Source organism: Macrotis lagotis, chromosome 4, assembly GCF_037893015.1.
Source record: "Macrotis lagotis isolate mMagLag1 chromosome 4, bilby.v1.9.chrom.fasta, whole genome shotgun sequence".
Taxonomy (NCBI): domain Eukaryota; kingdom Metazoa; phylum Chordata; class Mammalia; order Peramelemorphia; family Peramelidae; genus Macrotis; species Macrotis lagotis.
Window position 1 is genome coordinate 202,892,524 of NC_133661.1, and position 26,687 is coordinate 202,919,210.

The 26,687-nt window shown below is 38.5% G+C and overlaps 1 protein-coding gene across 2 annotated transcripts in view; it reads right to left on the minus strand.

Annotated features, from left to right (window-relative positions):
• VPS39 (VPS39 subunit of HOPS complex) overlaps positions 1-26,687 on the minus strand; it is a 59,682-nt gene that overhangs the window by 11,383 nt on the left and 21,612 nt on the right. The window contains exons 9-19 of one of the 2 annotated variants that reach the window (XM_074235177.1): positions 18,924-19,044; positions 18,698-18,818; positions 13,610-13,739; positions 7,759-7,901; positions 7,025-7,168; positions 5,772-5,913; positions 5,545-5,631; positions 5,193-5,266; positions 4,204-4,302; positions 2,892-3,009; positions 2,355-2,483 (exon numbers count right to left, since the gene is read on the minus strand). In XM_074235177.1, the coding sequence (XP_074091278.1) occupies positions 2,355-2,483; positions 2,892-3,009; positions 4,204-4,302; positions 5,193-5,266; positions 5,545-5,631; positions 5,772-5,913; positions 7,025-7,168; positions 7,759-7,901; positions 13,610-13,739; positions 18,698-18,818; positions 18,924-19,044 (1,308 nt within the window). The remainder of the gene's footprint in view (positions 1-2,354; positions 2,484-2,891; positions 3,010-4,203; positions 4,303-5,192; positions 5,267-5,544; positions 5,632-5,771; positions 5,914-7,024; positions 7,169-7,758; positions 7,902-13,609; positions 13,740-18,697; positions 18,819-18,923; positions 19,045-26,687) is intronic. The other variant, XM_074235178.1, reaches the window with a different exon arrangement.

Genomic DNA, 26,687 nt, shown 5'->3' on the forward strand with positions numbered 1-26,687 from the left:
TAGAATAAGAGAAGGGATATTATTTCTATGAGAAATTTGGAGTTTTCCCCAAGAAGTTAAATAGAAACACCCAAAATATGCTTCAGGGTTACCCAGGTTTGACCTATTTCCAGGAAATCATTTCAACCAACTGAGTTTATGGTTCTATTGAATTAGGAAAGTTTGGTTACAAACATATGCAATAAAACAAGTTTAAACTTGGCCAGAGAAAAATGTGTGAGCACACTACCCAGAGAAGAAAGGGAATACGCTTACACACAATGTGGAACACAGATCCCTAAACAAATACATTGTATATTTTCTTCACCAAGCCAGTGTAAGTTTCATTTCAACTCAATTCAACAAGCATGTGTTAAGAGCCTACTATATGCCAAATACTGAAGGTACAAAGACAAAAACAAAATGTTCCCTACCTTCAAGGTACTTATATTTTAGGTACAAGTCAAAACAAAGGAATTTGGAGGTGAAGTAGGCAGGGAGAGCTATCAACAGGAGAGATGAGAAAGGTCATCTGAAATGAACCTAGAAAGGAGCTGTGTATAATCCCAGGAGGTAGAGGTAAGAAAGGAGAGTATTCTCTTCCTTTGCCAGTCAAAGGCAAGGAAATAGGAGACATACTGTCACATACAAGGAACAGCAAGTAGGACAGTCATGAATGGAACAGAGAGTATGTATGGCTTGAAAAGTCATTTTAGAGCCAAATTGTGAAGGGTTTTGGAATCAAAGCAAAGGAGTTTGTATTTTATCCTAGAAGCTGGAAGAATCATTGGAAGTTATTGAGTAGGGTGGCAGTGGTCTCCATGACCACATTTGGGGTTTTCTTTGGCAAAGAAGGATGGAAAAGATAAGGAAACTGAGACAGTTAAATGACTTGCCCAGGGTCAAAGAGTTAGAAAATGTCTTCAGATGAATTTGAACTCAGTTCTTCCTGATTCCAGGCTCAGCACTCTATCCATTGTACCACCCAGCTGCCCACTAAGCAGGATGGTGGCAAGGTAATACCTATCTTTTAAGAGATCTCAATGGAGAGCAGGGTTTGAAAGATTACAGAAGGGAAGCAGGAAGTCCAATGGGGAGACTATTATACTAATCTAGGGGAGAGGGGATCAAGGGTGATAATCATGGCATGAGAAAGAAAAACAAGGAGAGGATTAGAGCAGATTTTGTATAAACAGAACTGACAAGATTTAGAAACTGACTGAACACTGGGGGGTGAGTGATGGAGAGTGAACAGTAGACAGTGAATCCAATATTATAAACCTCAGTGACTGAAATAATGGTGGTATTCATCTTAACCTCAGGAAAATTAGGAATAAGGAGAGATTAGGTGGTGATGCAGGACTACTGTTGCATGCATATATCTGGCAGGCATCAGCATAGAGACAATTAGTGAAAGAGAGGAAGTGAAAATGGAGAGAGAAGGGTAAAGAAGACACAAGAGAGTTCTGGGATATGCCCAGGTCACTGGGCAGGATACAGAAGATGGCCCAACAAAGGAGAGTATTCAGACAGGTAAGAGGATATCCAAAGGAGAATGCTTTCACAAAAATGTAAGAAAGACTTTGTCAGAGAAGCTGCAGGGAGGTTAAGAATAAGGACTGAAGATTGTTGGTAATTTTTGTGAGAACAATTTCAGGTGGGGTCAGAAGCCAGATACAAAGAGCCCAGAAGTCAGCAAGAGGTGAAGAAATGGAGATAATGAGTGTAGATAGCTTTTTCTAGGAATCTGGCTAAGGAGAGATAAAGGATAATAAACTGAGGAGATGGCAGAGTCAGGAGAAGGTTGTTGTCAAGGATTGGGGGGGTGGAGTATCTGGGAATATTGGAGGCAGCAGAAAAGAACCAGTGGATAAAGAGAGATTGAAGATTAGAAAGAGGTACAGAGAGACAAACTCCCAGGAGGGAACAGGATCAAGAGCATAAGCATTGAAAATAGGTTTGCCTTCACAAAGAAGGACCTCCCTTTTTCTTTTTCTTTTTTTCTGAACACAATGGTAAAGGAAGAGAGATAAAGGATAGTGTTGAAAGAATCTGAGGTATAGACCTGAAAAGAAAAGGGAGCTTAGAAAGAAGAGAGGCAGGATGGTATAGGAAGAATATTATAATTAAAAGAGCTATTTTTAATTGCTGATAAATTAGATGAAACCACTACTTAATTACTTTATGTGTATCTTAAAGTAAGTTTCAGTTTTTCTGGACCTCATTTTTCTCAGTCAAGATATAGGGTTAACAATACTGATTATATAAGAAAAGATTCCTCAAAGGGTAGTTACGAGGATCAATATGAAACAAAGAAATGAAAATATTCTGGTAAACCCTAAGACATGAATTTTACTCTCCAGTTAGACACTTACCATCAAAAGGAAAGTCACAGATGAGCTGACTTGGATCATAGCAACTAGAAATCTCCAGGAACATGAGGAGTTTCCGCCGATATTCTCCCAGCTCCCCCTCTTCATCACCAGCAGGGACTGGAGTTTTACCTAAGAGAAAACCAAGTTCAATGCAAGGATGGTCCACAAGGGGCAACATCATAATCCAGATGAATAAAAAAGAATAGCAACTGTATGTACCATGGAAATTCAAGACAGCAGCATGTCTTGCTTACCAAGTGGTTTTTTCCCAACACTGAAGTCACTGGAGGCTGGCTCTAGGACTTCACTATCTCCCTGGGGAGGTGGCTCTGAGAGATAGGAGCAATTTCTATAGAGCAAACCGGACTCTTTCAGGATTGGAACGCCTTTAAATGCCTTTAAAAATTTTCTTCCCAAACAAGGATTTGCTCAAATGTAAGATTTTATGTTGTGTGCCACCATCCCATGCTCCATGTTGGCAGGTTCTGTACTCTCTCCAAGTCCATGGGACAGCAAGGTTTTTAAGGTTGCCTGTACCTGTAGGGAAGGAGCTGAGATATTCCTTCATCAGTCCTTGGACCTTCTCACAGTACAGCTTAATAAGGCAGTTGTGGAACTCTGAACCAGTCTCTTCCCAGGTATGGATAATGTGTTCCTAGGATGAAAAACAAGTTCAGCCTATATATTCTATTTCAGTCATGTTCAATTCTTCATGACCTCTTTTGCAATTTTCTTGACAGAGTGGTTTGCCATTTCCTTCCCCAGCTCATTTTATAGATAAGAAAACTGAGGGAAACAGGATTAAGTGAATTATCCAGGGTCAGAAGCTAGTAAGTGTGTGAGACCAGATTTGAACTCAGGAAGATGAGACTTCCTGACTCTAAGCCTGGCCCTCAATTAGCTACATAGTATATAAGCACACCTAGCTGACCTATACAGATAATTTAACTCAGACAGCTCTGCAAAGTCTTAGCCCTTGTAAAACTTAATCAAGCTACAAATCTATCAAATAATAGCTCTTTTAAAACTTTTACTGTTAATTCTTTTGTCAGGAATAATTTTCCTGATTACCAGTCTTTTAAAATTTTAACCTATGGATTACCATGAATTTTAGTGAATGCCAACAATCCTATCCTGTCCAAGGTAGTTTCTTTTAGGTATTTAAAATCTATTTGGCTCTCTCATCATCATTACTGAATCAAGCTGGATTAATACAATTTTGGAATTTCCATTCAGTCTTTCTTTCTCCAAATGGGGCTTACCACAAAGGTATGCTGCCAAAATATCTGAGCACCAAATATGGTGTCTCTTTCAAAGGCTACTAAAGTAAACTCATCTTACAATTCTACCCATTTTTTGAATACAATTTTATTTTTTTTATAAAGATCTTCCCCCCTTCCCCTTCCAACAATTCATTCCCAATAATAAAGCAAGAAAAACAAAGTCCCTGTTATAAACATGCACAATCAAGCAAAACAAATTCCCTCATTGGCCATATCCAAAAATAATATGCTTCAGTCTTCACACTTCTCTATCAGGAGGTGCCTACCCATTCTTGGGTTTGTTGTTTGTTTGTTTGTTTTTTTTTTTGCAAGGCAATGGGGTTAAGTGGCTCACCCAAGGCCACACAGCTAAGTAATTATTAAGTGTCTGAGGCCAGATCTGAACTCAGGAACTCCCGACTCCAGGGCCAGTGCTCTTTCCACTGCACCACCTAGCCACCCCTTGCCTACCCATTTTTAAAAGACACGGATGCCTATCTCACATGCCCCATGACCTGAATATCTAGCCTTCAAGATGGCTTAGTGATGAACTTTATTAAATGGACTAGAATAAGACAGCACCTTACCAAATAGGGAATAGCCAGGCTCTTAAAGTTTTCTATTAAGAAGTTTAGCACACGGTCCCGTGGGAGAGCTTCCACCTCAGGGAGATCTTCAGTAAAAATCTGTCAAGAGCAAAACGTGATTCCTTCAGCAGAGCCACTGCTGCACACCCCAAGCTGAGAGCTTGGGAAGATGCCAAGCATGGAGGCAGGTGGAGGAAGTATAGAATATAGAATGGAGGGAGAAGGAGAGCCTGCCTGCCAGTTTAGAAGTCATCAACCTCACTCCCCCTCATTTTACAATGGAGAAAACTGAAAGTCTTAAGAGGCACCCAGTGTAACACAGCTGGTGGAACAGTCAGGAACTGAGTCCCACTGTACCATGTCATCCTTACCTGCTCTATACAATAACTTAAACCCGCTAAGGTCCTACCACAATACCAAGTGGAGTCCCAAAGGAAACCACCCTTCTCCAGGTTGGTTCACTGACTCCACACAGAGAGATAGAAAGGGCTTCAATGTACACAGGTCATTTAATAAGCATTATTTGAGAAATGTGACCTAATCCACACAGAGCTTAACTTAAATAGTAAAAAATAAACAGCTCTGATGCCCATCTTTTCACAGCTTATAGCTCAAGAACTTCCCTCAAGGCAAACAAAGATTACAGTTTTAAGCCAGTGTCAACCCCAGGAATTGAGGAAACTTTGTGAAGGGAAGTCACATACTTTTCCCCTCATGCAGTGTTTGGCAGGAGACCATGGCCCTTGGATGAGTCCCATGCTAATCAATCAACCAATCAACAAAGATTTACTAAATGATGACAAAATATGTCAGATCCTGAGCCTTGTGCTGGGGAAGCAGAGACAGAAACAGTTCCTGCCCTCAAGAAGCTTACATTCTCTTGTCAGGAGATATCTAATACATACATATAAGGACTTCTTAAGCCTATTACAGGGATAGAACCTGTCAAGAAAGTCTGGATGAAACGAGATGGAATTAAGAAGTCTTACTTTCAACCCATCTTCAGGGAAGTCTCTCAGCACCCAGATTGAGTAGGAGAACACCAAATGCAAGTTTTCTGTGCCTAGAGTAAGAAACACAAAGTCTCACAAGAAGCTGACATGCCATGGCCTAGATGGGCCAAAGCACTATTGTGCCTTGGTCTATAAGCTAAAGAGAAAGTAGTCCTAATGCTAACTTCCCACCTCCCCCTAGTGCAGATGTCAGCTCCAGTCCATCAGAGGCCACAAGCTGAGTGCCTCTAGAGAAGAGAAATAGACTGCTACCAGTCAGACACTGACTTTAAACAAGACGACCCCTTGTTCCTCTCTCAAATTTTGCTATCCCAAAGGGGATGCTTACCCAGATGCTGAAGATACTGTACTGTCCTTTCATGGCCTTTCAGGGGGGAGTTGGCTTTCTTAGACTGGTCCACCAGCACCTGCAAAGCTTATTAGAAACCCCCAAAACACTGTTATGAGTCAGTTCCACCCCTCAGAGAGTAGGTTATCTGTTACCCAAACACCCATCTAGCCCACAGTGGTCCAAGAGGCCCTGGAAGACAAAAACTGAGAATCTATTGGCATCACCTTTCTCATGAAGCCCCTTCTTCTCATAAAGGATGATCAGCTCACTGTACTTATGAGCCTTCTTCAACACATGCTCACTTTCTTCAATGTGACAATGATTGTTCTCCAGACGAAGTAAGGGAGCCACCAGGGCCACATTTGTCTACAGAAAGGATGCAATTTAGAATCAGATTTTCAACCTGAGGATCTTCCCACTCCCTCCCTGCTCTCTAGGCCCATGCAGCATTGGACCTGTACTAGAGTATTGCACTATTAGGAGAAAGCTCTCTTCTGGGGTACTTTATTGCCTCAGTGAGGCTGACTTATGGCCTTTAGAGAACATCGGCTTTAGGGGCAAAGGCCTAAAGTTGTTCTATTGAGACAAGCAAACTCATGTAGTTGAAGCAGCAAGATGCATGAGGAAGGGAGAGAAGAGTTGGTATGTGCCAGGCAAGTCACTGCTACCACCTCCCCTCTGAACTCAATGAAGAAAAAAGTAAAGGATCCAAATTCAATGAGCCCTAGTGGCCCCCAACCTCAGATCACCAATCATCACTGAGAGAAGAATGGATCCACCATTCTTGCCACAGCCAACAGTAATCACTAACCAACTGGGTTGACAGATAGATGAGTCCAACAGTCCCTGGGACAACAATGTCTCCTAGACCACAGCCCTTCCTCCCCAGCTTCTGCTGCCATCATCCAGAGGAGCAACCTTTGTTTACAAGGAACCAGTTATCCTCACCACTAATGATATCAATCACTGACCAACTGACACTGACAAGCAGGTAGACTTAAGAGCCCCAGGAATAGGAACATTCTCCTGGTCCTATTTCCATCCTAGCTTCCAGTAATCTTTCAGGAAGATGATCACTATGGAAAGTCATTCTCACTAGCTGCCCCCATGGGGCCATAAGCCAGTCTCACTGGCTCACAAGGCAAAGGAGAGATAGGGTTTTTTCAAATAGTAAACACTTAATAAATGCTTTTTTCTTCATTTACTTACCCCTCGAGCTTTAAATTTCAAGGGAAAAAAATGTGTTCTTCATGAACTAGCCTCTTCCCTATCTAACTGAGACTTTGCAAAAGCTGAAAAGAAGCAAGCTTTCTTAGGGGTCACAAATAGAAAGCTTATCTAGCTATTAAATTCCTAGATTATAAGAAGCATGATAAACAGTAGGATAATTGTTTCAGTTCTCTGCTCAGGATAACTCTGCTTCATTGATACTAGCAGCCAGACATCTTCTCTGCCAGTTTGTGGGGCTGCCACTCACTTGGAGGTAGCACTTGAGCAGGGTGGTATCTATAATCTGTAGGAGTTTCTTCTTGGACTTAATTGTGGGGGTGCCTTCCATGAGCGGGGAGGTGCTTGACTGATGATCAGAATCATTAAGCTTCTTCACCAGTTGGTTTCTTTTCTGAAAAACAACAAATGAGGCATGGAAAACTAGAAGCAAATGTCCCTCAATTCTATCCCTTGGCCAACAGGGAAACCCACCACACTGAAGTCCTCCCCAGACCTGGTCTTATACCCATTTCCCCAGAATACACTTGGAAAGTAGCAAGCATACCAAATATTTCATACCCTAAAAAAAGTGTAAAAACTGAGGCTTCTGGAAATTTAAAAAAAAGAAAAATAACTGGATCATCAGAGCCATTAATGTACTTCTGAGTGAGATCAACTGGAATAAATAATAATCCTAGATGGTAGGGCCTGAGGAATAGATGCTGGGATAAAATGATTCCTTTAGAAAATTATACTTACTTTTTCTCCAAGGGGAGACACAAATTACTATAATGTAGACCTAGTGAAACTGAGAGTCCGACATAGGAGGGGTCAGCTTTCATCCTTATTTATAAGAGAGATTCTTTGGCAAAAGAGCTATTGAAGAAATAGCCCCCCAAAAACAATGGATCATCTGAAATCTCTGCAACATCCCTGTTTTTACCCATCGCTGAAACCAGTGCTAAATAGAATTCCCAGGAAGCATCGCCAGTCTCTACTTACCTGAGTCAGATAGTCAATTAGAGCCAAATGAGCCTTCTCTAATTCAGCCCCAGAGAGCACTGGCAATGGGTTGGGATACTGCAGCTGCTTCCGATACTCAGTGGGTAGCAAATCAGGGTACAAACCCATCACATGAGTAGGATCTAAAAGGAAGACAAACATGAGTTCTTTGGGAGGAGGACTCAGACTATTTTTTTCTTGGCAACTTCAAACTCTTAGCTTGAACCATCAGGACCCACATTTTTGTAGTCAGGATAATCTGTGTCTGACTAATTATTGTGCCAAGTGGATTATACAACCTAAAAACAAAGAGATCAAATTCATCAACCTGTAAAAATCAAATGAAAAAGCTTCAGCAGCCACACATCCAGAGGAAAAAACTATGGCATCTGAATGCAAAGCAAAGCATACTATTTTCACTTTTTTTGTGGGTTTTTTCTTTCCCATTTTTTTCCCCCTTTAGTTCTAATTCTTCTTTCACAATGTGACTAATATGAAAATATGTTAAGCATGATTTGTACAAGTATAATCTTTATCAAATTACTCACTGTCATGGAGAAGGGAAGGAAATTCAAAAGCTTATAAAAAGATAATGCTGAAAACTGTTTTTGCACGCAACTGAAGAAATAAAATGAAATAAAATTTTTTAAAAAGCTTCAGCTACTCCATGTTATAACATGAACAACAATGACACAGGTGGAAGTTAGTCTCTAATTCAATTAGGCCCATGGTTGGAACTAAGGTCATCCTACTGAATGATCTTACTTAAAATCAAATTTATTAGAGATTTTCAAATATAGAAGTAAGAAGAGTCAATTCATTAGCCACCCAGATCCTAATATTGTGTTTAAACTTAGGCCTTATCTTATGGCAGGGATGGGCAACCACCGACCATGGGTCTAGTGTTGCAAGGCAATCACTGGGGGGGGGGATTTGAAATTCAATAAATCTAGGAGTTTTTAGGGATGAATTAATTAAATGTTTGACCAAATAAATAGCCCACAAATGATGTTAGAAATATCCAAATGGCCCTTAGCAGAAAAAAGGTTCCCCACTCCGGTCTTTACTGGATCAGTTTTAGAGATGAAAGGGACCTTAGAGGCCAAACTTTTCATTTTATAGATTTGGGAGTCTAGAAAAAAAAAAGGTAACTTGTCCAACACCACAGCTAAGCTGAGATTCAAACTCAGGTTACTGACACCTAATACAATATTCTTGACACAAGAATGACCCAAGGACCGTGTGGATACCAGTTCATCCCAAGTGGTACTTTGATATGATAGAATAGTCTTAATTGCTAATAACTGCTCTTGGGTAGGCAGGGCCAAAATAATAAAAATGACAATTTTGCCTAAATTAACTTATATATTCAATGCCTTCCCAATTAAATTATCAAAAATAAATGTTACTGAATTAGAAAAAAGCAGTAACAAAATTCATTTGGAAGAACAAAAAGACAAGAATATCCAAGAAACTAAGGGAAAAATATAAAGGGAGAAAGTTTAGAAGTACTAGATCTTAAACTATAAGGTAGTAATTATCAAAATTTTCTGGTACTAGCTAAGAAATAGAAAGGTAAATCAGTGAAACAAATATAGTAACCTTCTATTTGACAAATCTAAAGACTTAAGTTTGAGGGAACAAGAATTCATTATTTGCTAAAAATTATTGAAAAAACTGGAAAGCAGTCTGGTAGAAATTGGGCCTAGAACAATAATTTGCACCAGTTACCAAGATAAGGTCAAAAGGATATCTAACCTAGATATAAAGAGAGATATTAAGAGGAAAGTTTGAAGAATTTTACCTATCAGTCTTATGGATAGGCAAAGAATTTATGAATAAATAGGAAAAAGTAGTCTAAACAATACTAAATAATAATAATGAACCCCAGCAACCCTGGTAATGAAGTAATTACTGTCATAGTCCTGAATCTGAAGCAGAGAGATATATGTAGGAGGGAACAAAAATTATAATAATTAATAAGCTTCAGTATATGAGGTACTAAAACACACATTAGATGCAATTTAACTTTAACATATAAAATATACAAAGGAGAAGATAAGGAATGCACATAAGGAAGATTGCTAACAGCAAGAACAAAAAGATTTTAAAATATTTATTATTGGGCTGTCTATGGGGTATATCATTTCATCAGAGGCAAAGCATTCTGAGAGTACCTTTGATTTTCTTCATCTTGTTGGTGTTAAGGGAAGGGATGGGAGGAAGAAGGTGTTGGGAGTTCATATATTAACTTTTAATAGTTTTCTTCATTTTCCTGGGCTTTCCATTTCCTTAAAATTTCCTTCCAATATGATTTCTCTCTCATTATATTCAACTTAGATCAATATATATCATGGAAACAATGTAAAGCCTAACAGACTGCCTTCTATGGGGAGTGGGGGGAGGGAAGCAAGCTTAGGGGAAAAATTGTAAAATTCCAAATAAATAAATAAATAAATAAATAAAATTTAAGAAAATTTCCTTCCACCACTACCTTTACAATGTCCCACTATATGCAACACATGGGGTTATAAAGACAAAAATCAAGGAACCTCTGCCTTCAAAGAGTTTAGTTTACCAGGGAAAACAACTTAGCCATAGATAAGCCAATATAAAATAAGCAAAATCATAGTAATTACATACTATCCTATTCTGGTTCCTATTCTCAAAATCTAACATTGCTTAAGCCTGAACTAATATTTAATAAAAGAAACTACTGATTAGATCATGGCTTTTTCCAAGAAAAAAATAATCTCAACAAAACTAGTGATAGTAGCTCACATATAAACAGTTCTTTAAGTTCTGCAAAGCATGTTACATTTACTATTTGATTCACATGACCTCTGAGCTGGAGCTATTACCATCCTCGATTTACTGAGGTTCAAAGATATAATAAGGGACTTGGCCAGGGTCACACCACCAGCTAAGTGATGGGTGGTGGCTGAGCACAGGTCTTTCTTACTCCAAGTCCAGCACACAACAGCATCTGCTCCCAAGTTCCAGGGCCCTCTTATCCAAAGACCTACATTTAAATTAGAGATCTCCATAGGAAACTCCCAACAAGATAAGGGACTTTCTCCGCAATACCATCTCAAATGTGGCACAGACATCTTTAACCCACTCTTTTAATGGGCTCCATATCAGTCTTGCTTGGGCAAAAGCTAGCAAATAATAATGACAAGACACTATGTAATGTAACCAATAAGGCAAAGCCAGACTCCAGGCCTAAGCTTCTCTTTGAAAAGTAGGAAATTAATGCTCCTCAATATCCTCAACAATACCAAGGTCCAGAGATCCACTACCAAAAATGTTCCATTCCAGTTGGAAGTCCTACAACCACCTAGATGTAAAAAGCACCTTCATGATGCACAATGTGCTTTTCTCACTATAATATGTGATGTTAGTAGAGCAACTAACATTATCTCCATTTTACAAAAGAGGTATGTGAAGCTTGCAATTAAGTGAACTGCCCAGGGCCATGTAGCTACTAAGTGTTCAAAGTTTGGACATGATTCAGATCCTTCTGAAGTTTGGAGCTCTTTCTACTACACCATACTACTTTTTCCACAGTGGCTGGAGATCACAGGCCTACCTTGGCAAAGGACAGAGCAACCAACAGGATTCATAGCAAAAACACACACTAATAGCATCTAATTTGTCTTGGGGCTTATGAGTTCTCTGAGCTTAAAAGGATTATCTTTACTATCTTTCCCCCATATGATTTACTAATACCAAGATTATTTCCCTATTCCTTACAAGGAATGTTAATGTGGTATCAGATTTAATTCATCATTCCACTCTTCCTTTTCAAAATTATAAAGATAGTAAGTTTATAAAGCTTAGGATTCTGCTTCCATGCCTAGTTATTCCATAACATCTTTACTCAATCCCACAGAAGAATTCAATGACTAAATCTAGTGTTTCACCACTACCCAGCTCCACATCCTAAGCTGATTCTTTTGGAAGTTTCTCATTGCTTCTCATCAATAGATACTAATTTTTAACTTGATACTTTAGCTACACAACCAGAAAAGGAGTTAAGAGATCTTAATCCTCTTCAACTTTCTCAAATCCTTAATGCAGGATATTATTTATAAACAGAGACAAATGCCATCTGACTACTACCCACCAAAAAAGTGGTCTGAAAAAGTTTATCTCCAAAGAAGAGATTCAAATACATGCCTCCTTCCTTCTTTTGCTGAGGTAAGGGACCAAGGGTGGGCTACATTGCAAATACTGTTGGAGATAGGTGATGTTTTGGTTAGTTTTGATGAACTGACTTCCCCTCTTCCCTTTTTATTGTTGTAAAGAAGGACTAAGTAGGGAAGAAGAGAGGAATATAATCATAAATGAAGGATATCTAAAAATAAATATTCCAAATAAAATTTTTAAATTAAAAAAAGATCTGAATTCAGTGAAAGGCATTATGCTATTTGTAGAATTTCTTCTTTTCCCTTATATTTTCACTTAAAATAGAAGAAAGGAACAGAAAATGATATACATGCTTGGCTCAGCTTGGATTTGCATGCTTGGATCCAAATGACATTACTTATTCGCACTATTACTTGCCAAACAATAGCAATTCCTTTAAGTTCATTGCAGCTTTGATCTCCCAACATTTCTTTTTCTTATGTTATACATAGGATAATGAATGAGTGTACATATAGCCTCCATGTCTGTTAGAAAGATAATTCACAAAATGACTAACTTGTCATTTTATACTTCTCCAGAATCTCAAAGGTTATTCCAATAAATTTTAAGTTCTGGCAAGCCCTTCCAAACCTGGAAATCTTTGAATACATACCTGGTGACATTTCTGTTGCTCAAGACTCAGCCTAGCTAAGTCTAATCCCATGGAGGAGATTGAATGGGGTGAATCACATTACATAAAGAGGTACAAAGGACCTATTGCAATAGAGGAAGAAAGGAGGAGGTGAGAACTGCCTGAATCTTACTCTCATCAGATTAGGCCTAAAGTTAACATACACACACTCAGTTAAATTGAGAAGCTTCTTACCTTTCAAGTATTAAAAGGGGAAGGGGGGAGGGGGGGAAGATGAACTAACAGAAGATCTTCAATCCCAGATTTGGCAGCAAGGTGATTACTATTTTGGCCACAATTCTTTAAGACTACCTACTAAATTATAGAGGGATTGCAATTTGTGTCAGTGAAGGGAATATCCATGCTAATGAAATTACAGATCTCTGAATAATTCCAGTGTTTACACTTAAGAACTGCCAATCTTATAAGTTTTAGAGTTGTGGGTTTTTTGGTCCAGAACAACAACAAAAAAAAAATAGGATAGTCAATGGCCAGGCAGCCAATGTCATTCCAACTCATTAGCTCAATATCTTCCCAGCTGGGTGGTGCAGAAGATAAAGCCCTGGGCCTGGAATCAGGAAGACCTGAGTTAAAGCCTGACCTCAAAGAATGACTAGCTGTGTGACCCTAGATAAGTCATTCTGTCTCTATGTGCTTCAGTCTTCTCAACTGTAAAATGAGACTAATAACCACCTACCTGCAGGGTTATCTTGAGGATCAAATGGGATAATATTTTTAAAAGCACAGTAGCATAAATGCTCTTTCTACTTTGGGAATCTAAGACTGGAAGTCAGGATTTGAGAATCATTTGCACCAAGATGATCATTGAATTCATGAGAACTGATGAGTATATCAATAGCTAGCCACATAATAGGAGGCTAAACTATAAAGAGATACTGCCATTTACAGGACCTTGCTAGGTAGCAGAATCAGATTCTGGAAAGTTTCCTTATCCTTGTCCTTGTCCTTCCCAGGGAGCTCAATCCTGCTCTCCTATCACCCTAATCCTAGCCCACATCCATTCCTCACCTGTACCAAGTTTTGCAAAAACTTGCATGGAGTCATCAAAACGTTTCTGACAGAAGAGGTTAAAAGCAAACAGGTTCTTAATGTGATGGATCTGCTGTCGCTTCTCACTATCAGAATCATCTTTCATTTCCTAACAGGAAGAAAGCAAAAGTAGGGCTCAATGTTCTTAGACTCATTTAAAAAAAACAATCAAAAAAACACAACAAGCAAAGGAAATTTCCTGGGTAATGTAATAGCAATGCAAAATAAATTTAGTAAGGAATCAAATATTTAACTTTCCTTCGTGACCAAGTAGGTCACTGTGCCTGGAGATCAAGGAGCCAAGAGATCAAGAAAATGGAACTGAGAGAAACCCAATATTTTGGGTTCCATCATGAATTCCATTCTGTTTATACCTCAACAGCTGAAGTACATCTCTCCTCTCATCTTTTCCTCTTAAGACTACCATCTCATTCTCCAGCCTAAATACATCCCTGTCCCCAGGATGCCTTTTCTCTCCTTCCTTAGACCTTAGAACATGCTCTTGGTCTTTCATCTCCAAAAAACACATTCCCTTGGCTCTTCTACATGCTATTGTCAACATTTCTCCTTCCTTTCACTGATGAAGCATTCAAATGCTTTTTAGAATTATAGTCTCTTCTTCCCATAACAATATGAATTCTAGCTCCATCATTCAAATGCCTTGCTTGACTTCTTGCCAAATCCAATGACCCTTTTTTCTTAATTCCTATCCTTCAAACTCTTTCTATAGGATCACAATTTTATAATTGGAAGAGATCTTAGAAGGTCTCAAGTCCAACTCCCTCACTTTACAAAGGAGGAAACTGAAACTTGACAAAGGTCACATAGCTAGTAGGTATCTGGAACAGGATTAGAACAGGCCTGCCTGGTCCCAACACTCAGCTTCTCATGAGACTTATACAGAAGACAACTAACCTCTGACCATCCTGCCTCCTTGTTGGCTTCTTTTTCCATTCCTAACTGTAAATAAATTCTTCCCTAAGGGTCTTTAGCCTTCTACTTTTCTCTTCATACTCCCTGCCCTGGTCAGTTTATCAATTGCCAGATTTTCAGTTACAACCCATCTTCCAATGGTTTCCAAATCCATTCTTTCAACCAGACAGTACTTCAGCCCTCTACTTCCTTTTTTTTTTTAGTTTTTGTGAGGCAGTGGGGTTAAGTGGCTTGCCCAAGGCCACACAGCTAGGTGATTATTAAGTGTCTGAGGCCGGATTTGAACTCAGGTACTCCTGACTCCAGGGCCAGTACTCTATCCACTGCGCCACCTAGCCCTCTACTTCCAATGGAACATAGAAATCCCTCTGGGAGAGAGGCAGTCATACAGGAGAGAGCACAAACTCTCCTAGGTTTCCTCCTGCTCGCTAAGCACTTTTCCACTTCCTTCAATTGCTCCTTATCCTCTTTCTAGGAACTTAATATGGGTATCCTAGAAGAGAGTAGGCCTGGCCGGCCTTTACTCCCTCTCAGCATTCTCACTCAGGCTCAGGACTTCTGCTGCCATTTCTATGCAGCTGATTCCCATATCTCTAATTCAAGATCTAACCTTCCTTTTGAGCTTCTGCCCTATGCCTCCATTCCAAGGGAAAATCTTCACCTGGAAGCCGTCACAGGTCTTTCAAATGTAATCAAATTCATCTTTCCTTACTCAATAAATACCTTGTTCTTTCTTCTCACTTCACCATTTTCCCCTCTCATACTACCATTAATCTGCTCTCTCTTCCATGCATTCTATCATCCAGCTGACAACCTTCCTGAGGACATCCTAATACTCATAAGCCTTTAAGCCTTTTGCTCAATCTGAAATGACCTCCCTCCACCTATTCCCTGAATGAACTACCATCTCTCCTTAAAGCCCAAATCAAATTCCATTTCCTTCAATCTTCAATCCCCTCAGCTGATGATAACCTTACTGTTAAGACCTCACTCAACATTTTGTTTTTAAATCTTTAAAGCCATTATCATGTATTATGGCTATACATGTGGAAATATTAACCCCCATTCCTAACTAAATGAAACAAATTTTACTTCAACTCCAGCTTCTTCCAACATCTAACATAATGCTCAGCATAAAGCAGAGGTATAATATATGTTGAATACATTTGCCTTTTTTAAAGGAGTGAGTCAATATATTAAAAACTTTATCTTCCAACCAAATTTGGCTCTCTTGTTCAACTAACCTATTTCGGTTAGATTCAAGTTAGAAATTACTGGCTCTTTCTCTTATCCCTTAAATCTAATTTGTCATCAAATCCTCTAATTTCTGCATTCCAAAATCTCTTTTAGATACCTATTCCTTTTACTACCATCTTAGAATAAACAAGTCTCAGTTCACATTTGCATCTGGTCTGGTTTTCAAAGAATTCCATAATCTGATCCCACCCATCCATCCAAATGTATATGCCACTACCCTGAACATACACCTTCTATTCCAAGTTGGGATACTTTCCTTTCTGACAATGCACCTCTAGCTATACCTTTGGCTCACATTGCTGGCTCTACCTGAAATATTCTTTCTTTCCCCCATCCCATCTATCCTTCAAGGAGCTGTCCAAGACTCACACAAATCTCATGAAATCTTCTACTATTCAAGCCATCTCAACTGTACTTTAAATCAGTATTAGAGCTTAGTACTAAATTGATCTCAAATTATTTAATAACTAAGTATTGTCTTACCAGCTATCTAAAATATCTTCTATGATGTTAAGCATTCCCTTAGAAAAGGCAAAAATTAGGATTTAAGAGTCTTCATTTAGGGCAGTTAGGTGATGCAGTGGATAGAACATTGGCCCTGGAGTCAAGAGGACCTGAGTTCAAATCTAACCTCAGATACTTAATAATAACCTAGCTGTGTGACCTTGGGCAAGTCACTTAACCCCATTGCCTTGCCAAAAAAAGTGTCTTTATTTATATTTACTTTATGATACTTGAAAAATCAACTATTATCGTTACTAAAGACAGAAGTGACAGATGACATAAAGGGGAATTTTCATTAGACAAAAATTTCTGATAGTTAAATGCTAAAAAAGTTGCTTTTGGTCTTTATACTCTTAAATACATTACTGAGAGCCCCAAATAACTTTTGTTTATATGAGTTATATCTATCAATATTTAATTGTCATTAAAATTAATAATTTTAAAATGTTGATTTATTTTTAAAATAATCATAATATGTTAATATACATAATATTATGATGAAAAATAACAATTTTCCAAATCAAAAAGACTAGCAAGGTCTTCCATAATTTAATAAATATCTTTGTCTGGCTTCACAGAAAATAGGTGGATTCTCATATGTGCTTTTACATTCGATTTGGATGAAATATATAAAGAAAAAGCAGAAATGTAGTTGGAAAAGGAGGAATATTTAAAAAGCAAATAACAACTTAGTATAATTTTAACATAATTTTGACCTCACAAATCCACTTAAAAGATCTCAAGGATCCCCAGCAATCCTTGGATCACACTTTGAAATTACTAATTTAGGGGCACCTAGGTGGCACAGTGGATAAAGCACCAGTCCTGGAGTCAGGAGGACCTGAGTTCAAACAGTCAGATACTTAATAATTACTCAGCTGTGTGACCTTGGGCAAGTTACTTAACCCCCACTGCTAAACTGAAAAGAAGAAGAAAAAAACAAAAACAAAAACAAAAAAAACACTAGTTTAGTGAACAAGGCACTAGCCTGCAAGTCAGGAGACCTGATCTTAGTCCCAGCTCTTCTTTAAAATAGTTTATGTGACTAAACAAGTCACACTCTCAGGACCTCAGCTTCCTCATCTAAAAATAATGGCATAGACTAAACGATGTTTGTTCCATCTAGCATTCCATGATACCTCATGCAAATATGCTAAAAAAGTCACAGGGCAAGGTGATTTGACACCTCAAGTTGTTTTTAACTAAGTTGTGTTAGAACCACATACTTCCATTACTACCAATGGTGATGATGTTAGCACCCATGAGTTTCTGATCCTGGTACCCAATAACTTAGCTCCAAGTTATCATTCCAGTCTTCCCTCTTATCTTAAGATCTTTCACATATTTTAGGTTCCAATTCCATGTGTTCCTACCCTGAGACCCTCATCTTCTCCCATATGCATATCTTTGCTTATGTAAATAATGCACTAATACCTAAAATAAACTTCTCCTACCCCTTTAAGGCTCAAGTGAAATCTTCTAAATGATTCCTCTTTCCTATTCCCAAACTGAAATGACCTCTCCAATCACCATCTATCACAGTATATTGCCTAGACCTCTTATTTGCCTCTATCACATTCTGCCTTCTATTACCATTATTTGGATTTTGGTGTTTTTGCAAGGCAATGGGCTTAAGTGACTTGCCCAAGGTCAAACAGCTAAATAACTATTAAGTGTCTGAGGTCGGATTTGAACTCAGGTCCTCCTGACTCCAGGACTGGTGCTTTATTCACTGCACCACCCAGCTGCCCCATTACCATTATTTGTAAGCATATATTTTACCCCATTAAACAATTAACTCCCTGAAAATCTGGTCTGTGTCACAGCTATCTCTTCATTCCCAGATAGTATCTTGCATATGCTGGTCAATCAACAAAAAGTTTGTTGAATTGAAATGAATTGCCTTATACTGGCATATATTTACAATTTTCAAAGCACTATCTTATTCTCACAGCTATGTAATGAGATACTATTATCTCCATTTCATATATAAAAAAACTGAGGCCCCCAAAACTCAGAGACTTCCAATCCCACAAGCATTTGACATCTAAGTGAGGGCTGGAATCAAAGTCTTCTAACTCATCCACAGTCTTGTGTTTATGGCAGCAATAAATGCACAGTGATGTATTTGGAATCAGAAGACCCAGATTTGCATTTCAACCCCACCAGCCTGTAAGACCTTGGAAAAATCCTTTCACCTCTCTGAGCTTCAGGTTCCTCATTTACAAAGGGGGAGGGGTGGACTTGATGACTTCAAAGGTCCCTTTCATTTCTGGATCTGTGAGTTTATGAATGTATGTGCCAATCAAGTAAAACTTGCTTTGGCTTGCTCTAAGGGAAAATGAGGAATTCAGGAAGAAATATGAAATTTACCGCCAGCTGTAGGGCCAATTCAAACTGCTTGTCCTGGAGAAGCTGCTGGATTTGTGTCGCTATAGAGACAGGGATAAGTCGCCAGACGAAATGATTGCTGGCCACGTAGACGATATCTGAACTGAAGGCAGGAACAAGAGTCATGAAGAGTAAAGCAAAGGATGAATGGAATGGCCTTTAGATGCCATGAAAGTTCTGAAGGATAAAGTAAGAGGCAAGTCCTCACCCTCCTGAAGTAATGAAGCGGGGTCTCTGTAACTCAATGCTCTGCACCAGCAGCCGGGGCTCAAATGTCCGGATCTCCACATATCGAGGCAACACCGCAATGATATATGGAGGTTGGTGCTCTGCGAAGGGACAATACAACCTTACATGAAAAACTGCTCGGGTATGAAAAGGGGCGGGAGGGAGAAGAGGGTCTTTTCATACATGACTATCATCTGGGATAAATATTTTACTCAAGCAGGATTCTAGCTGACTGCTACTCTTTTATGGCTGTCCAGTTTGGAGGAAGGACAAAACTAGATGACCTCACCCAACTCTAGCTAGTTCCACTCAAAGAACTAACAGAACCTCTGCCCTCAGAAGCATCACTCATTTCTCCTTCCTATTTGGTGCAGAAGAAATAAGCAAGGAGAAAACATAGTGAGAGCAGCATGAGCTGCCTGCACCCTCCACAACAGATGGGAGAGGCATGGTGAGGAGAACAAGGATTATTTCCTTTAAACTAGGGTTACTTACAGAGGTCAAAGGAAGCAAACCACAGATCACTGTCCTGTGGTGTTGATCAACATGAGAATCTTATCCAGAACAAAAGAAACAGCACAAACCTTAACCGATAGTGTATTTTTAAGGAGAATTTTTCTTGTAAAGGTTTGTTCCTAAGGCCATCTTTTTCTTGCTTTTCTTTCCAAGTTGTGCAACTCCAAATTCAATGCTCTTGTCAACACCCCACATAAATCTCTGCAGCTTGGTTTAACTACAGGTTTTTCTTAGCTGAAAATACCAAAATTGGTAAAGGGGACTTTGATGTTATTTGGTCTCTGGAACTATATTAGAGAATTTCAGAGTTATTCTATAAGACAATTTTCTCCTTAAGCTGCTTAAAAACATGTCTGTCTCTAACCTTCAAGGCTCTCCATTAAATAGATCCATTTGACCTGACTTTAATACAGTAGAGAGCTCACTGGGCCTGGAGTCAGAAAGACCTGAATTCAAATCCACCTCAGAGACTTACTAGCTGTGTGACCCTGGGCAAATTACTTAATCCTATTTGCCTAAGTATCCTCATCGATAAAATGAGTTGGAGAAAGAAATGGCAAAGCACCAAGAAAACCCCCAAATGGGGTAACAAAGAGTAGACAAAATTGAACATGACTTAACAATAATAACAAAAATCCCCAATATAAATCATCTACTCTGGCTAGGTCAATATAAAAAGCTTGCTGTCTTCATGCACCCTTTGTCATTTCCCATTTTTTTTTTGCCTATGTTCATGTACTTTCTTTCTTTTTTCTTTTTAGGATTTTTTTGCAAGGCAAACAGGGTTAAGTGGCTTGCCCAAGACCACACAGCTAGGTAATTATTAAGTGTCTGAGACCGGATTTGAACCCAGGTACTCCTGACTCCAGGGCCGGTGCTTTATCCACTACACCACCTAGCAGCCCTATTCATGTTCTTTCTCATGCCTAGAATACCTTTTACTGGCCAGTGAGTAAGAGAGCTTCAGTTGAAAGTGAGACATTTAGTTGGCTCCAGACCTATACCTCACACTTATCTATCCCAAACATCCTGGAAAATCTTGCTATTTGGTCTACCACTAATCACACATCTCACTTCCTCCTTACATCACTTGCTCTAGGAATGGTAATCTGAAAGGACTACCCTTCTGGCTCAGCTCGTCAATTTTGCCTTTGTCTGGCCACCAGTCCCCTATATCAGTAGTCTTTCCTTTTGAAACATAAGCCTGCAGACATGGGCTCTCCATTTTTGTCTTTATATCCTCATTAACTAGCACAGAACCCACCTCAAGTCTAATCTCCACAAAACCTCCTCTGACTCTTACTATCTATTCATAATTATCTTCCCCTTGCCTGCATTTTGGACTACCTAATCTAGTCCTCGACTTTAAACAGCTTTGTAGCATTTTTCTGGGTGTTGCAAGCAACAAAGCTTTGTCTCTCCCCAGGTAAATTATGAGTTTCTGAAAGAAAATGGGCATACTCCTCATCCTTAGAAATAGTCATAAACTCCATAAATTCTACTGCTTCTTACTGAAAAGGAATCATATATAACAAAGGTAATGCTTCAGATGATACCACCAGGTCTAACAGACTAGACCAGAGGCAGGAAAAGAAAAGAAAATTTTCATTGAACAGAAATCAGTGAGGTTCTGCGAGTGGTTTTTGTTTTTCTTTTTAATCTAGAGGCCCCAAGCTCTCTATCTGACTGGTATTTATTATTTCATGAAAAAAGTAGTTCGACTTCTGGTCAAGATGGCGGAGAGAAGACAGGCACAGTTCTAAAGTCTCCTGATCTTTCCCCATCTATAATATGAAACAAACCTCTTAAAAGAAATCCGACCCACAAAACCCAGAAAGAAAAGCCAGGAGAAAGAACATCTACCTCAGGATTTGTCTCCCCCAGCAGCACTAGATGAATTCGGGTGGTGGGGCTAGACAGCAGGGGCTTGAGTCAACTAGAGAGCAGAGGCACTGGTGTTGGTTCGATCCTTCGGGAGCTTGTGCACAGGGCTGGGGGGAGAGTTCTGGTGCAGGACATGTGCGGACACCGTCCCTGGGCTCCTCTGGTCTGAGGAACTCAGGGTCCACACCTCCATTACTGCACACTAATTCTGCCTCAGACCCAGCTGTGTGAGCAGAAGAATCAGCCCAGCTGACAATCTAGAGTGAATGACCTCAGGCTAGAGTAAAGCCCACCATTGATTGAAGGCAAAAGAATTCAATAGCTCCAACTCTTCCCTTCAAGCTAAGGAGAAGGCCTCAATCAAGGTCACAGACTCTCCAGAGAAAGCAACCAACACCCCCTACTGGCCAGCCAGAGAAATTGCACTCAGGGAGTAAAGCCTCTAGTGATCCCAAGCCCTGGTGAACCAGCTCCTCCCCAACTCAAGGTCTTAGCAAAATGAAGAAGGGTCAGCGGAAAGGTGGATCCATAGAAAAATTCTTGGAAGGGAAAGACCCTAACTCAGAAAGACCTAGAACCTCTGAGTAGAATACAATCTGGTCTTCAGCACAGAACGACTTCCTTGAAGAAATAAGGAGCTTAAAAATCAACTGGAAAATTTGGGAGAGACAATTAATACCTTGCAACAAGAAAACAAATCCTTAGAAAGTACAATTGGACAAATACAAAAGGAGAATAAATCTCTAAGATCCTCAATTGGACAATTACAAAATGAGAATGAATCTCTCACATCATCAACTGGACAAATACAAAATGAGAATAATTCTCTCAGATCCTCAATTGGACAAATGCAAAAAGAAAATAATTTTCTCAAAACCTCAATTGGTCAAATGGAAAGCTCTTTCAAAAGTACAATTGACCAATGGGAAAAGGAGTTGCAAAAGGTTAATGAAGAAAGTAATGACTCCATGAGACAGCAAGAGTCAGTTAAACAAAATCAAAAAATAGAAAAAAAATAGAAGAAAATGTAAAATACCTCCTCAACAAAACCACTGACCTCAAGAATAGATCGAGGAGGGGCAACCTGAGAATTATAGGACTTCCTGAAAACATTGAAGAGAAAAAAAGCCTGGACTTAATATTACAGGATCTAGTGATGGAAAACTACCCTGATATCATGGGACCAGAGGGCAAAGTAGTTATTGAAAGAATACATCAATCCCCCACCAGAAAAAGATCCTAAAATGAAAACACCCAGGAATGTTGTGGCCAAATTCCAGAATTATCAGATAAAAGAGAAAACCCTGCAAGCAGCCAGAAAGAAACAATTTAAATATCAAGGAGCCACAGTAAGGATCACAAAGGACCTGGCTGCATCAACATTAAGGGATCTAAGGGCCTAGAACAAGATATTTCGAAGCGCAAGGGAACTTGGAATGCAGCCAAGAATCTACTTTCCCCAAAAAGCTGAGCCTTCTCTTCCAGGGAAAAAGATGGACATTTAACAAAATGGAAGAATTCCAAAAATTCCTGATGAAAAGACCAGAGCTAAATAGAAAATTTGGACATCAAACAGGAGGTTCAAGAGATACATGAAAAGGTTAAAAAGGGGAGGAGCGGTAAAAGGAAAAAAACTGCTATCCAGTAAGTTGAAACTGGCTATATCCCAGCATGGGAAAAAAAGATTCTCATAAATCTTGAGAATTGTAATTCTAACAAAGAGAGAATATACCTAGCCAGAAATGATGGACATTCATGACCTATCCATGAGACTGGTATCTAAAGAGATGTAACTGGTTTTAACCCCACTTGAGAGAAAGACTCTAATAACTCTCAAGAATTTTAACTCTATTAGATAGAATATACTGAACTAGAAGTAACAGACACTCAGAATTTTCTATGACTCAGATAGAATGATCTAAAAAAACACTACCTCCTTAAAAAGGGGGACAGGAAGGAGACAGGAGGAGGGAGGGGATTAAATGGGGTAAATCTCATTACACTAAGAGGTACCAAAAAAAAAACCTATGGTAATAGAGGGGAAGAAGGGAACAGATGAGAAACACCTGAATCTTCTCATCAGACTTGGCTTAAAGTCAACCTACACATACTCAGTTAACTTATAAAACATCTAACCTTTCAAGTATTAAAAGGGGAAAAGGGGAGGAGGGATGGAGAAAGGGAAGGGGAGTAGGGGAAAAAGGGGGAAATAACAAAAGGAAAGGGGAAAGAAAGGGGAGGGGTGATATAGGAGGGCAAACACACTGAAGGGGGTGGTATTCAGAAACAAAATACTGGGAAATATGGATAAGGGGGGAAAGGGGGAAAAATACAAAAAGAGGGAAGATAGCATGGAGGGCAATAAAGAATTAGTAATCATAACTTTGAATGTAAATGGGATGAATTCTCCCTTAAAATGTAAGCAAATAGCAGAGTAGATTAAAAACCAGAATCCTAAAATATGCTGCTTACAAGAAACATTTGAAGCAGAGAGATACATATAGAGTAAAGGTAAAAGGCTGGAGTAAAATATATTTTGCTTCAGCTGAAGTAAAAAAAGCAGGGGTAGCAATCCTTATCTCAGACAAAGCAGCAGAAAAAATAGATAGCATTAAAAGAGATAAGGAAGGAAACTTTATCCTCCTAAAAGGTACCATAGACAATAAAGTTATTTCAATACTGAATATATATACATATATAGATAGATAGATAGATAGATAGATAGATATGCACCCAGTGGGACAGCACCCAAATTTTTAGAGGAGAAGCTGAAAGAACTATAGGAAGACATAGACAGCAAAACTCTACTAGTGGGAGACCTCAACCTCCCACTCTCAGATCTAGATAAATCGAATCATAAAATAAACAACAAAGAAGTTAAGGAGGTAAATAGATTGTTAGAAAAATTAGATATGGTAGACTTGTGGAGGAAACTGAACGGGGATAGAAAGGAATATACCTTTTTCTCTGCAGTACATGGAACTTATACAAAAATTGACCATGTACTAAGATATAAAAACCTAATGACCAACTGCAGAAAGACAGAAATAGTGAATACATCTTTCTCAGATCACAATGCAATAAAAGTCATATGCAATATTGGGCCAAGAAGATATACACCCAGAACAAATTGGAAACTGAATAACCTCATTTTAAAAAATGAGTGGACCAAAAAACAAATTATAGAAAGAATTAACTATTTTATCTTAGATAATGATAACAGTGAAACAACATACCAAAACCTATGGGATTCATTCAAAGCGACTTTCAGGGGATATATTATAGCTCTAAAAGCTTACATAAATAAATTGGAGAAAGAAAAAAATCAATGAACTAAACATGCAACTAAAACAATTAAAGAAAGAACAAATCAAAAATCCCCAATTAAATATCAAATTAGAAATTCTAAAAATTAAAAGATAAATTAATAAAAGCAAAAGCAAAAATACTATTGAATTAATAAATAAAACCAAAAGTTGCTATTATGAAAAAACCAATAAAATTGATAAACCTCTGGTCAATTTGATTAAAAAAAAAGAAAACCAAATTGCTAGTATCATAAATGAACTCTGCCTAACTCTTTCTATGAAACCAATATGGTGCTATTACCTAAACCAGAAAGAGTTAAAACAGAGAAAGAAAATTATAGACCTATTTCCCTGATGAATATAGATGCAAAAATCTTAAATAAAATCTTAGCAAAACGATTACAACAAGTCATCACTAGGATAATACATTATGATCAAGTAGGATTTATTCCAGGAATGCAGGGTTGGTTCAGTATTAGGAAAAATGTTAGTATACTCAATTATATCAACAACAAACCTATCAGAAATCATATGATCATATCAATAGATGCTGAAAACGCTTTTGACAAAATACAGCATCCATTCCTACTAAAAACACTAGAAAGTGTAGGAATAAATGGACTGTTCCTTAAAATAATTAGCAGTATCTATCTGAAACCATCAACAAGCAATATTTTCAATGGGGAGAGGCTAGAGGCATTCCCAATAAGATCAGGGGTCAAACAAGGGTGCCCATTATCACCACTACTATTCAATATTGTATTAGAAATGTTAGCATCAGCAATTAGAGAAGAAAAAGAAATTGAAGGAATTAGAATTGGGAAGGAAGAGACAAAACTCTCACTCTGTACAGATGACATGATGGTCTACCTAGAGAATCCCAAGAAATCATCCAAAAAACTACTGAAAACAATTAGCAATTTTAGCAAAGTCGCAGGTTATAAAATAAACCCTCATAAATCCTCAACTTTTCTATATATGTCTAGCAAGATACAGCAGGAAGAGCTAGAAAGAGAACTCCCATGCAAAGTAACCTCAGACAATATAAAATACTTGGGAGTCTATTTGCCAAGACAGACTAAGAATCTTTTTGAAAACAATTATAAAACACTTCTCACACAAATTAAATCAGATTTAAGTAACTAGGCAAATATCAACTGCTCATGGATAGGTAGAGCTAATATAATAAAAATGACAATTCTACCAAAACTAAACTAACTATCTTTTTAGTGCCCTACCAATCAAAATTCCAAAAAATTACTTTAATGAGTTAGAAAAAATTGTAAGTAAATTCATATGGAGAAATGAAAAAGTCAAGAATGGCCAGGAGCTTAATGAAAAAGTGCAGAAGAAGGTGGCTTAGCCCTATCTGATATAAAATTATATTATAAAGCATCAGTCATCAAAACTGTTTGGTATTGGCTAAGAAATAGAGTGGTGGACCGGTGGAATAGACTAGGTGTAAAAGCAGGAGATGATTATAGTAACCTGCTGTTTGATAAACCCAAAGAGTCCAGCCATTGGGATAAAAACTCCCTCTTTGATAAAAACTGCTGGGATAATTGAAAGTTAGTATGGGGGTGGCTAGGTGGCGCAGTGGCCCTGGAGTCAGGAGTACCTAGGTTCAGATTTGGTCTCAGACACTTAATAATTACCTAGCTGTGTGGCCTTGGGCAAGCCACTTAACCCCATTTGCCTTGCAAAAATCAAAAAAACAAAAAGGGAAGTTAGTATGGAAGAAACTTAGATTAGACCAACACCTAACACCCTTTACCAAGATAAGATCCAAATTGTTACAGGACATAGACATAAAAAACAATACTATAAGCAAATTAGAAGATCAAGGACTAGTTTATCTGTCAGATCCATGGAAAGGGAAGCAGTTTATGACTAAGGAAGAGATGGAGAATATCACTAAAAACAAACTAGATGATTTCGATTACATTAAATTAAAAAGCTTTTGCACAGATGAAACCACTGTAACCAAGATCAAAAGAAATGTAGTAAATTAGGAAACGATCTTTACAACTAATGAT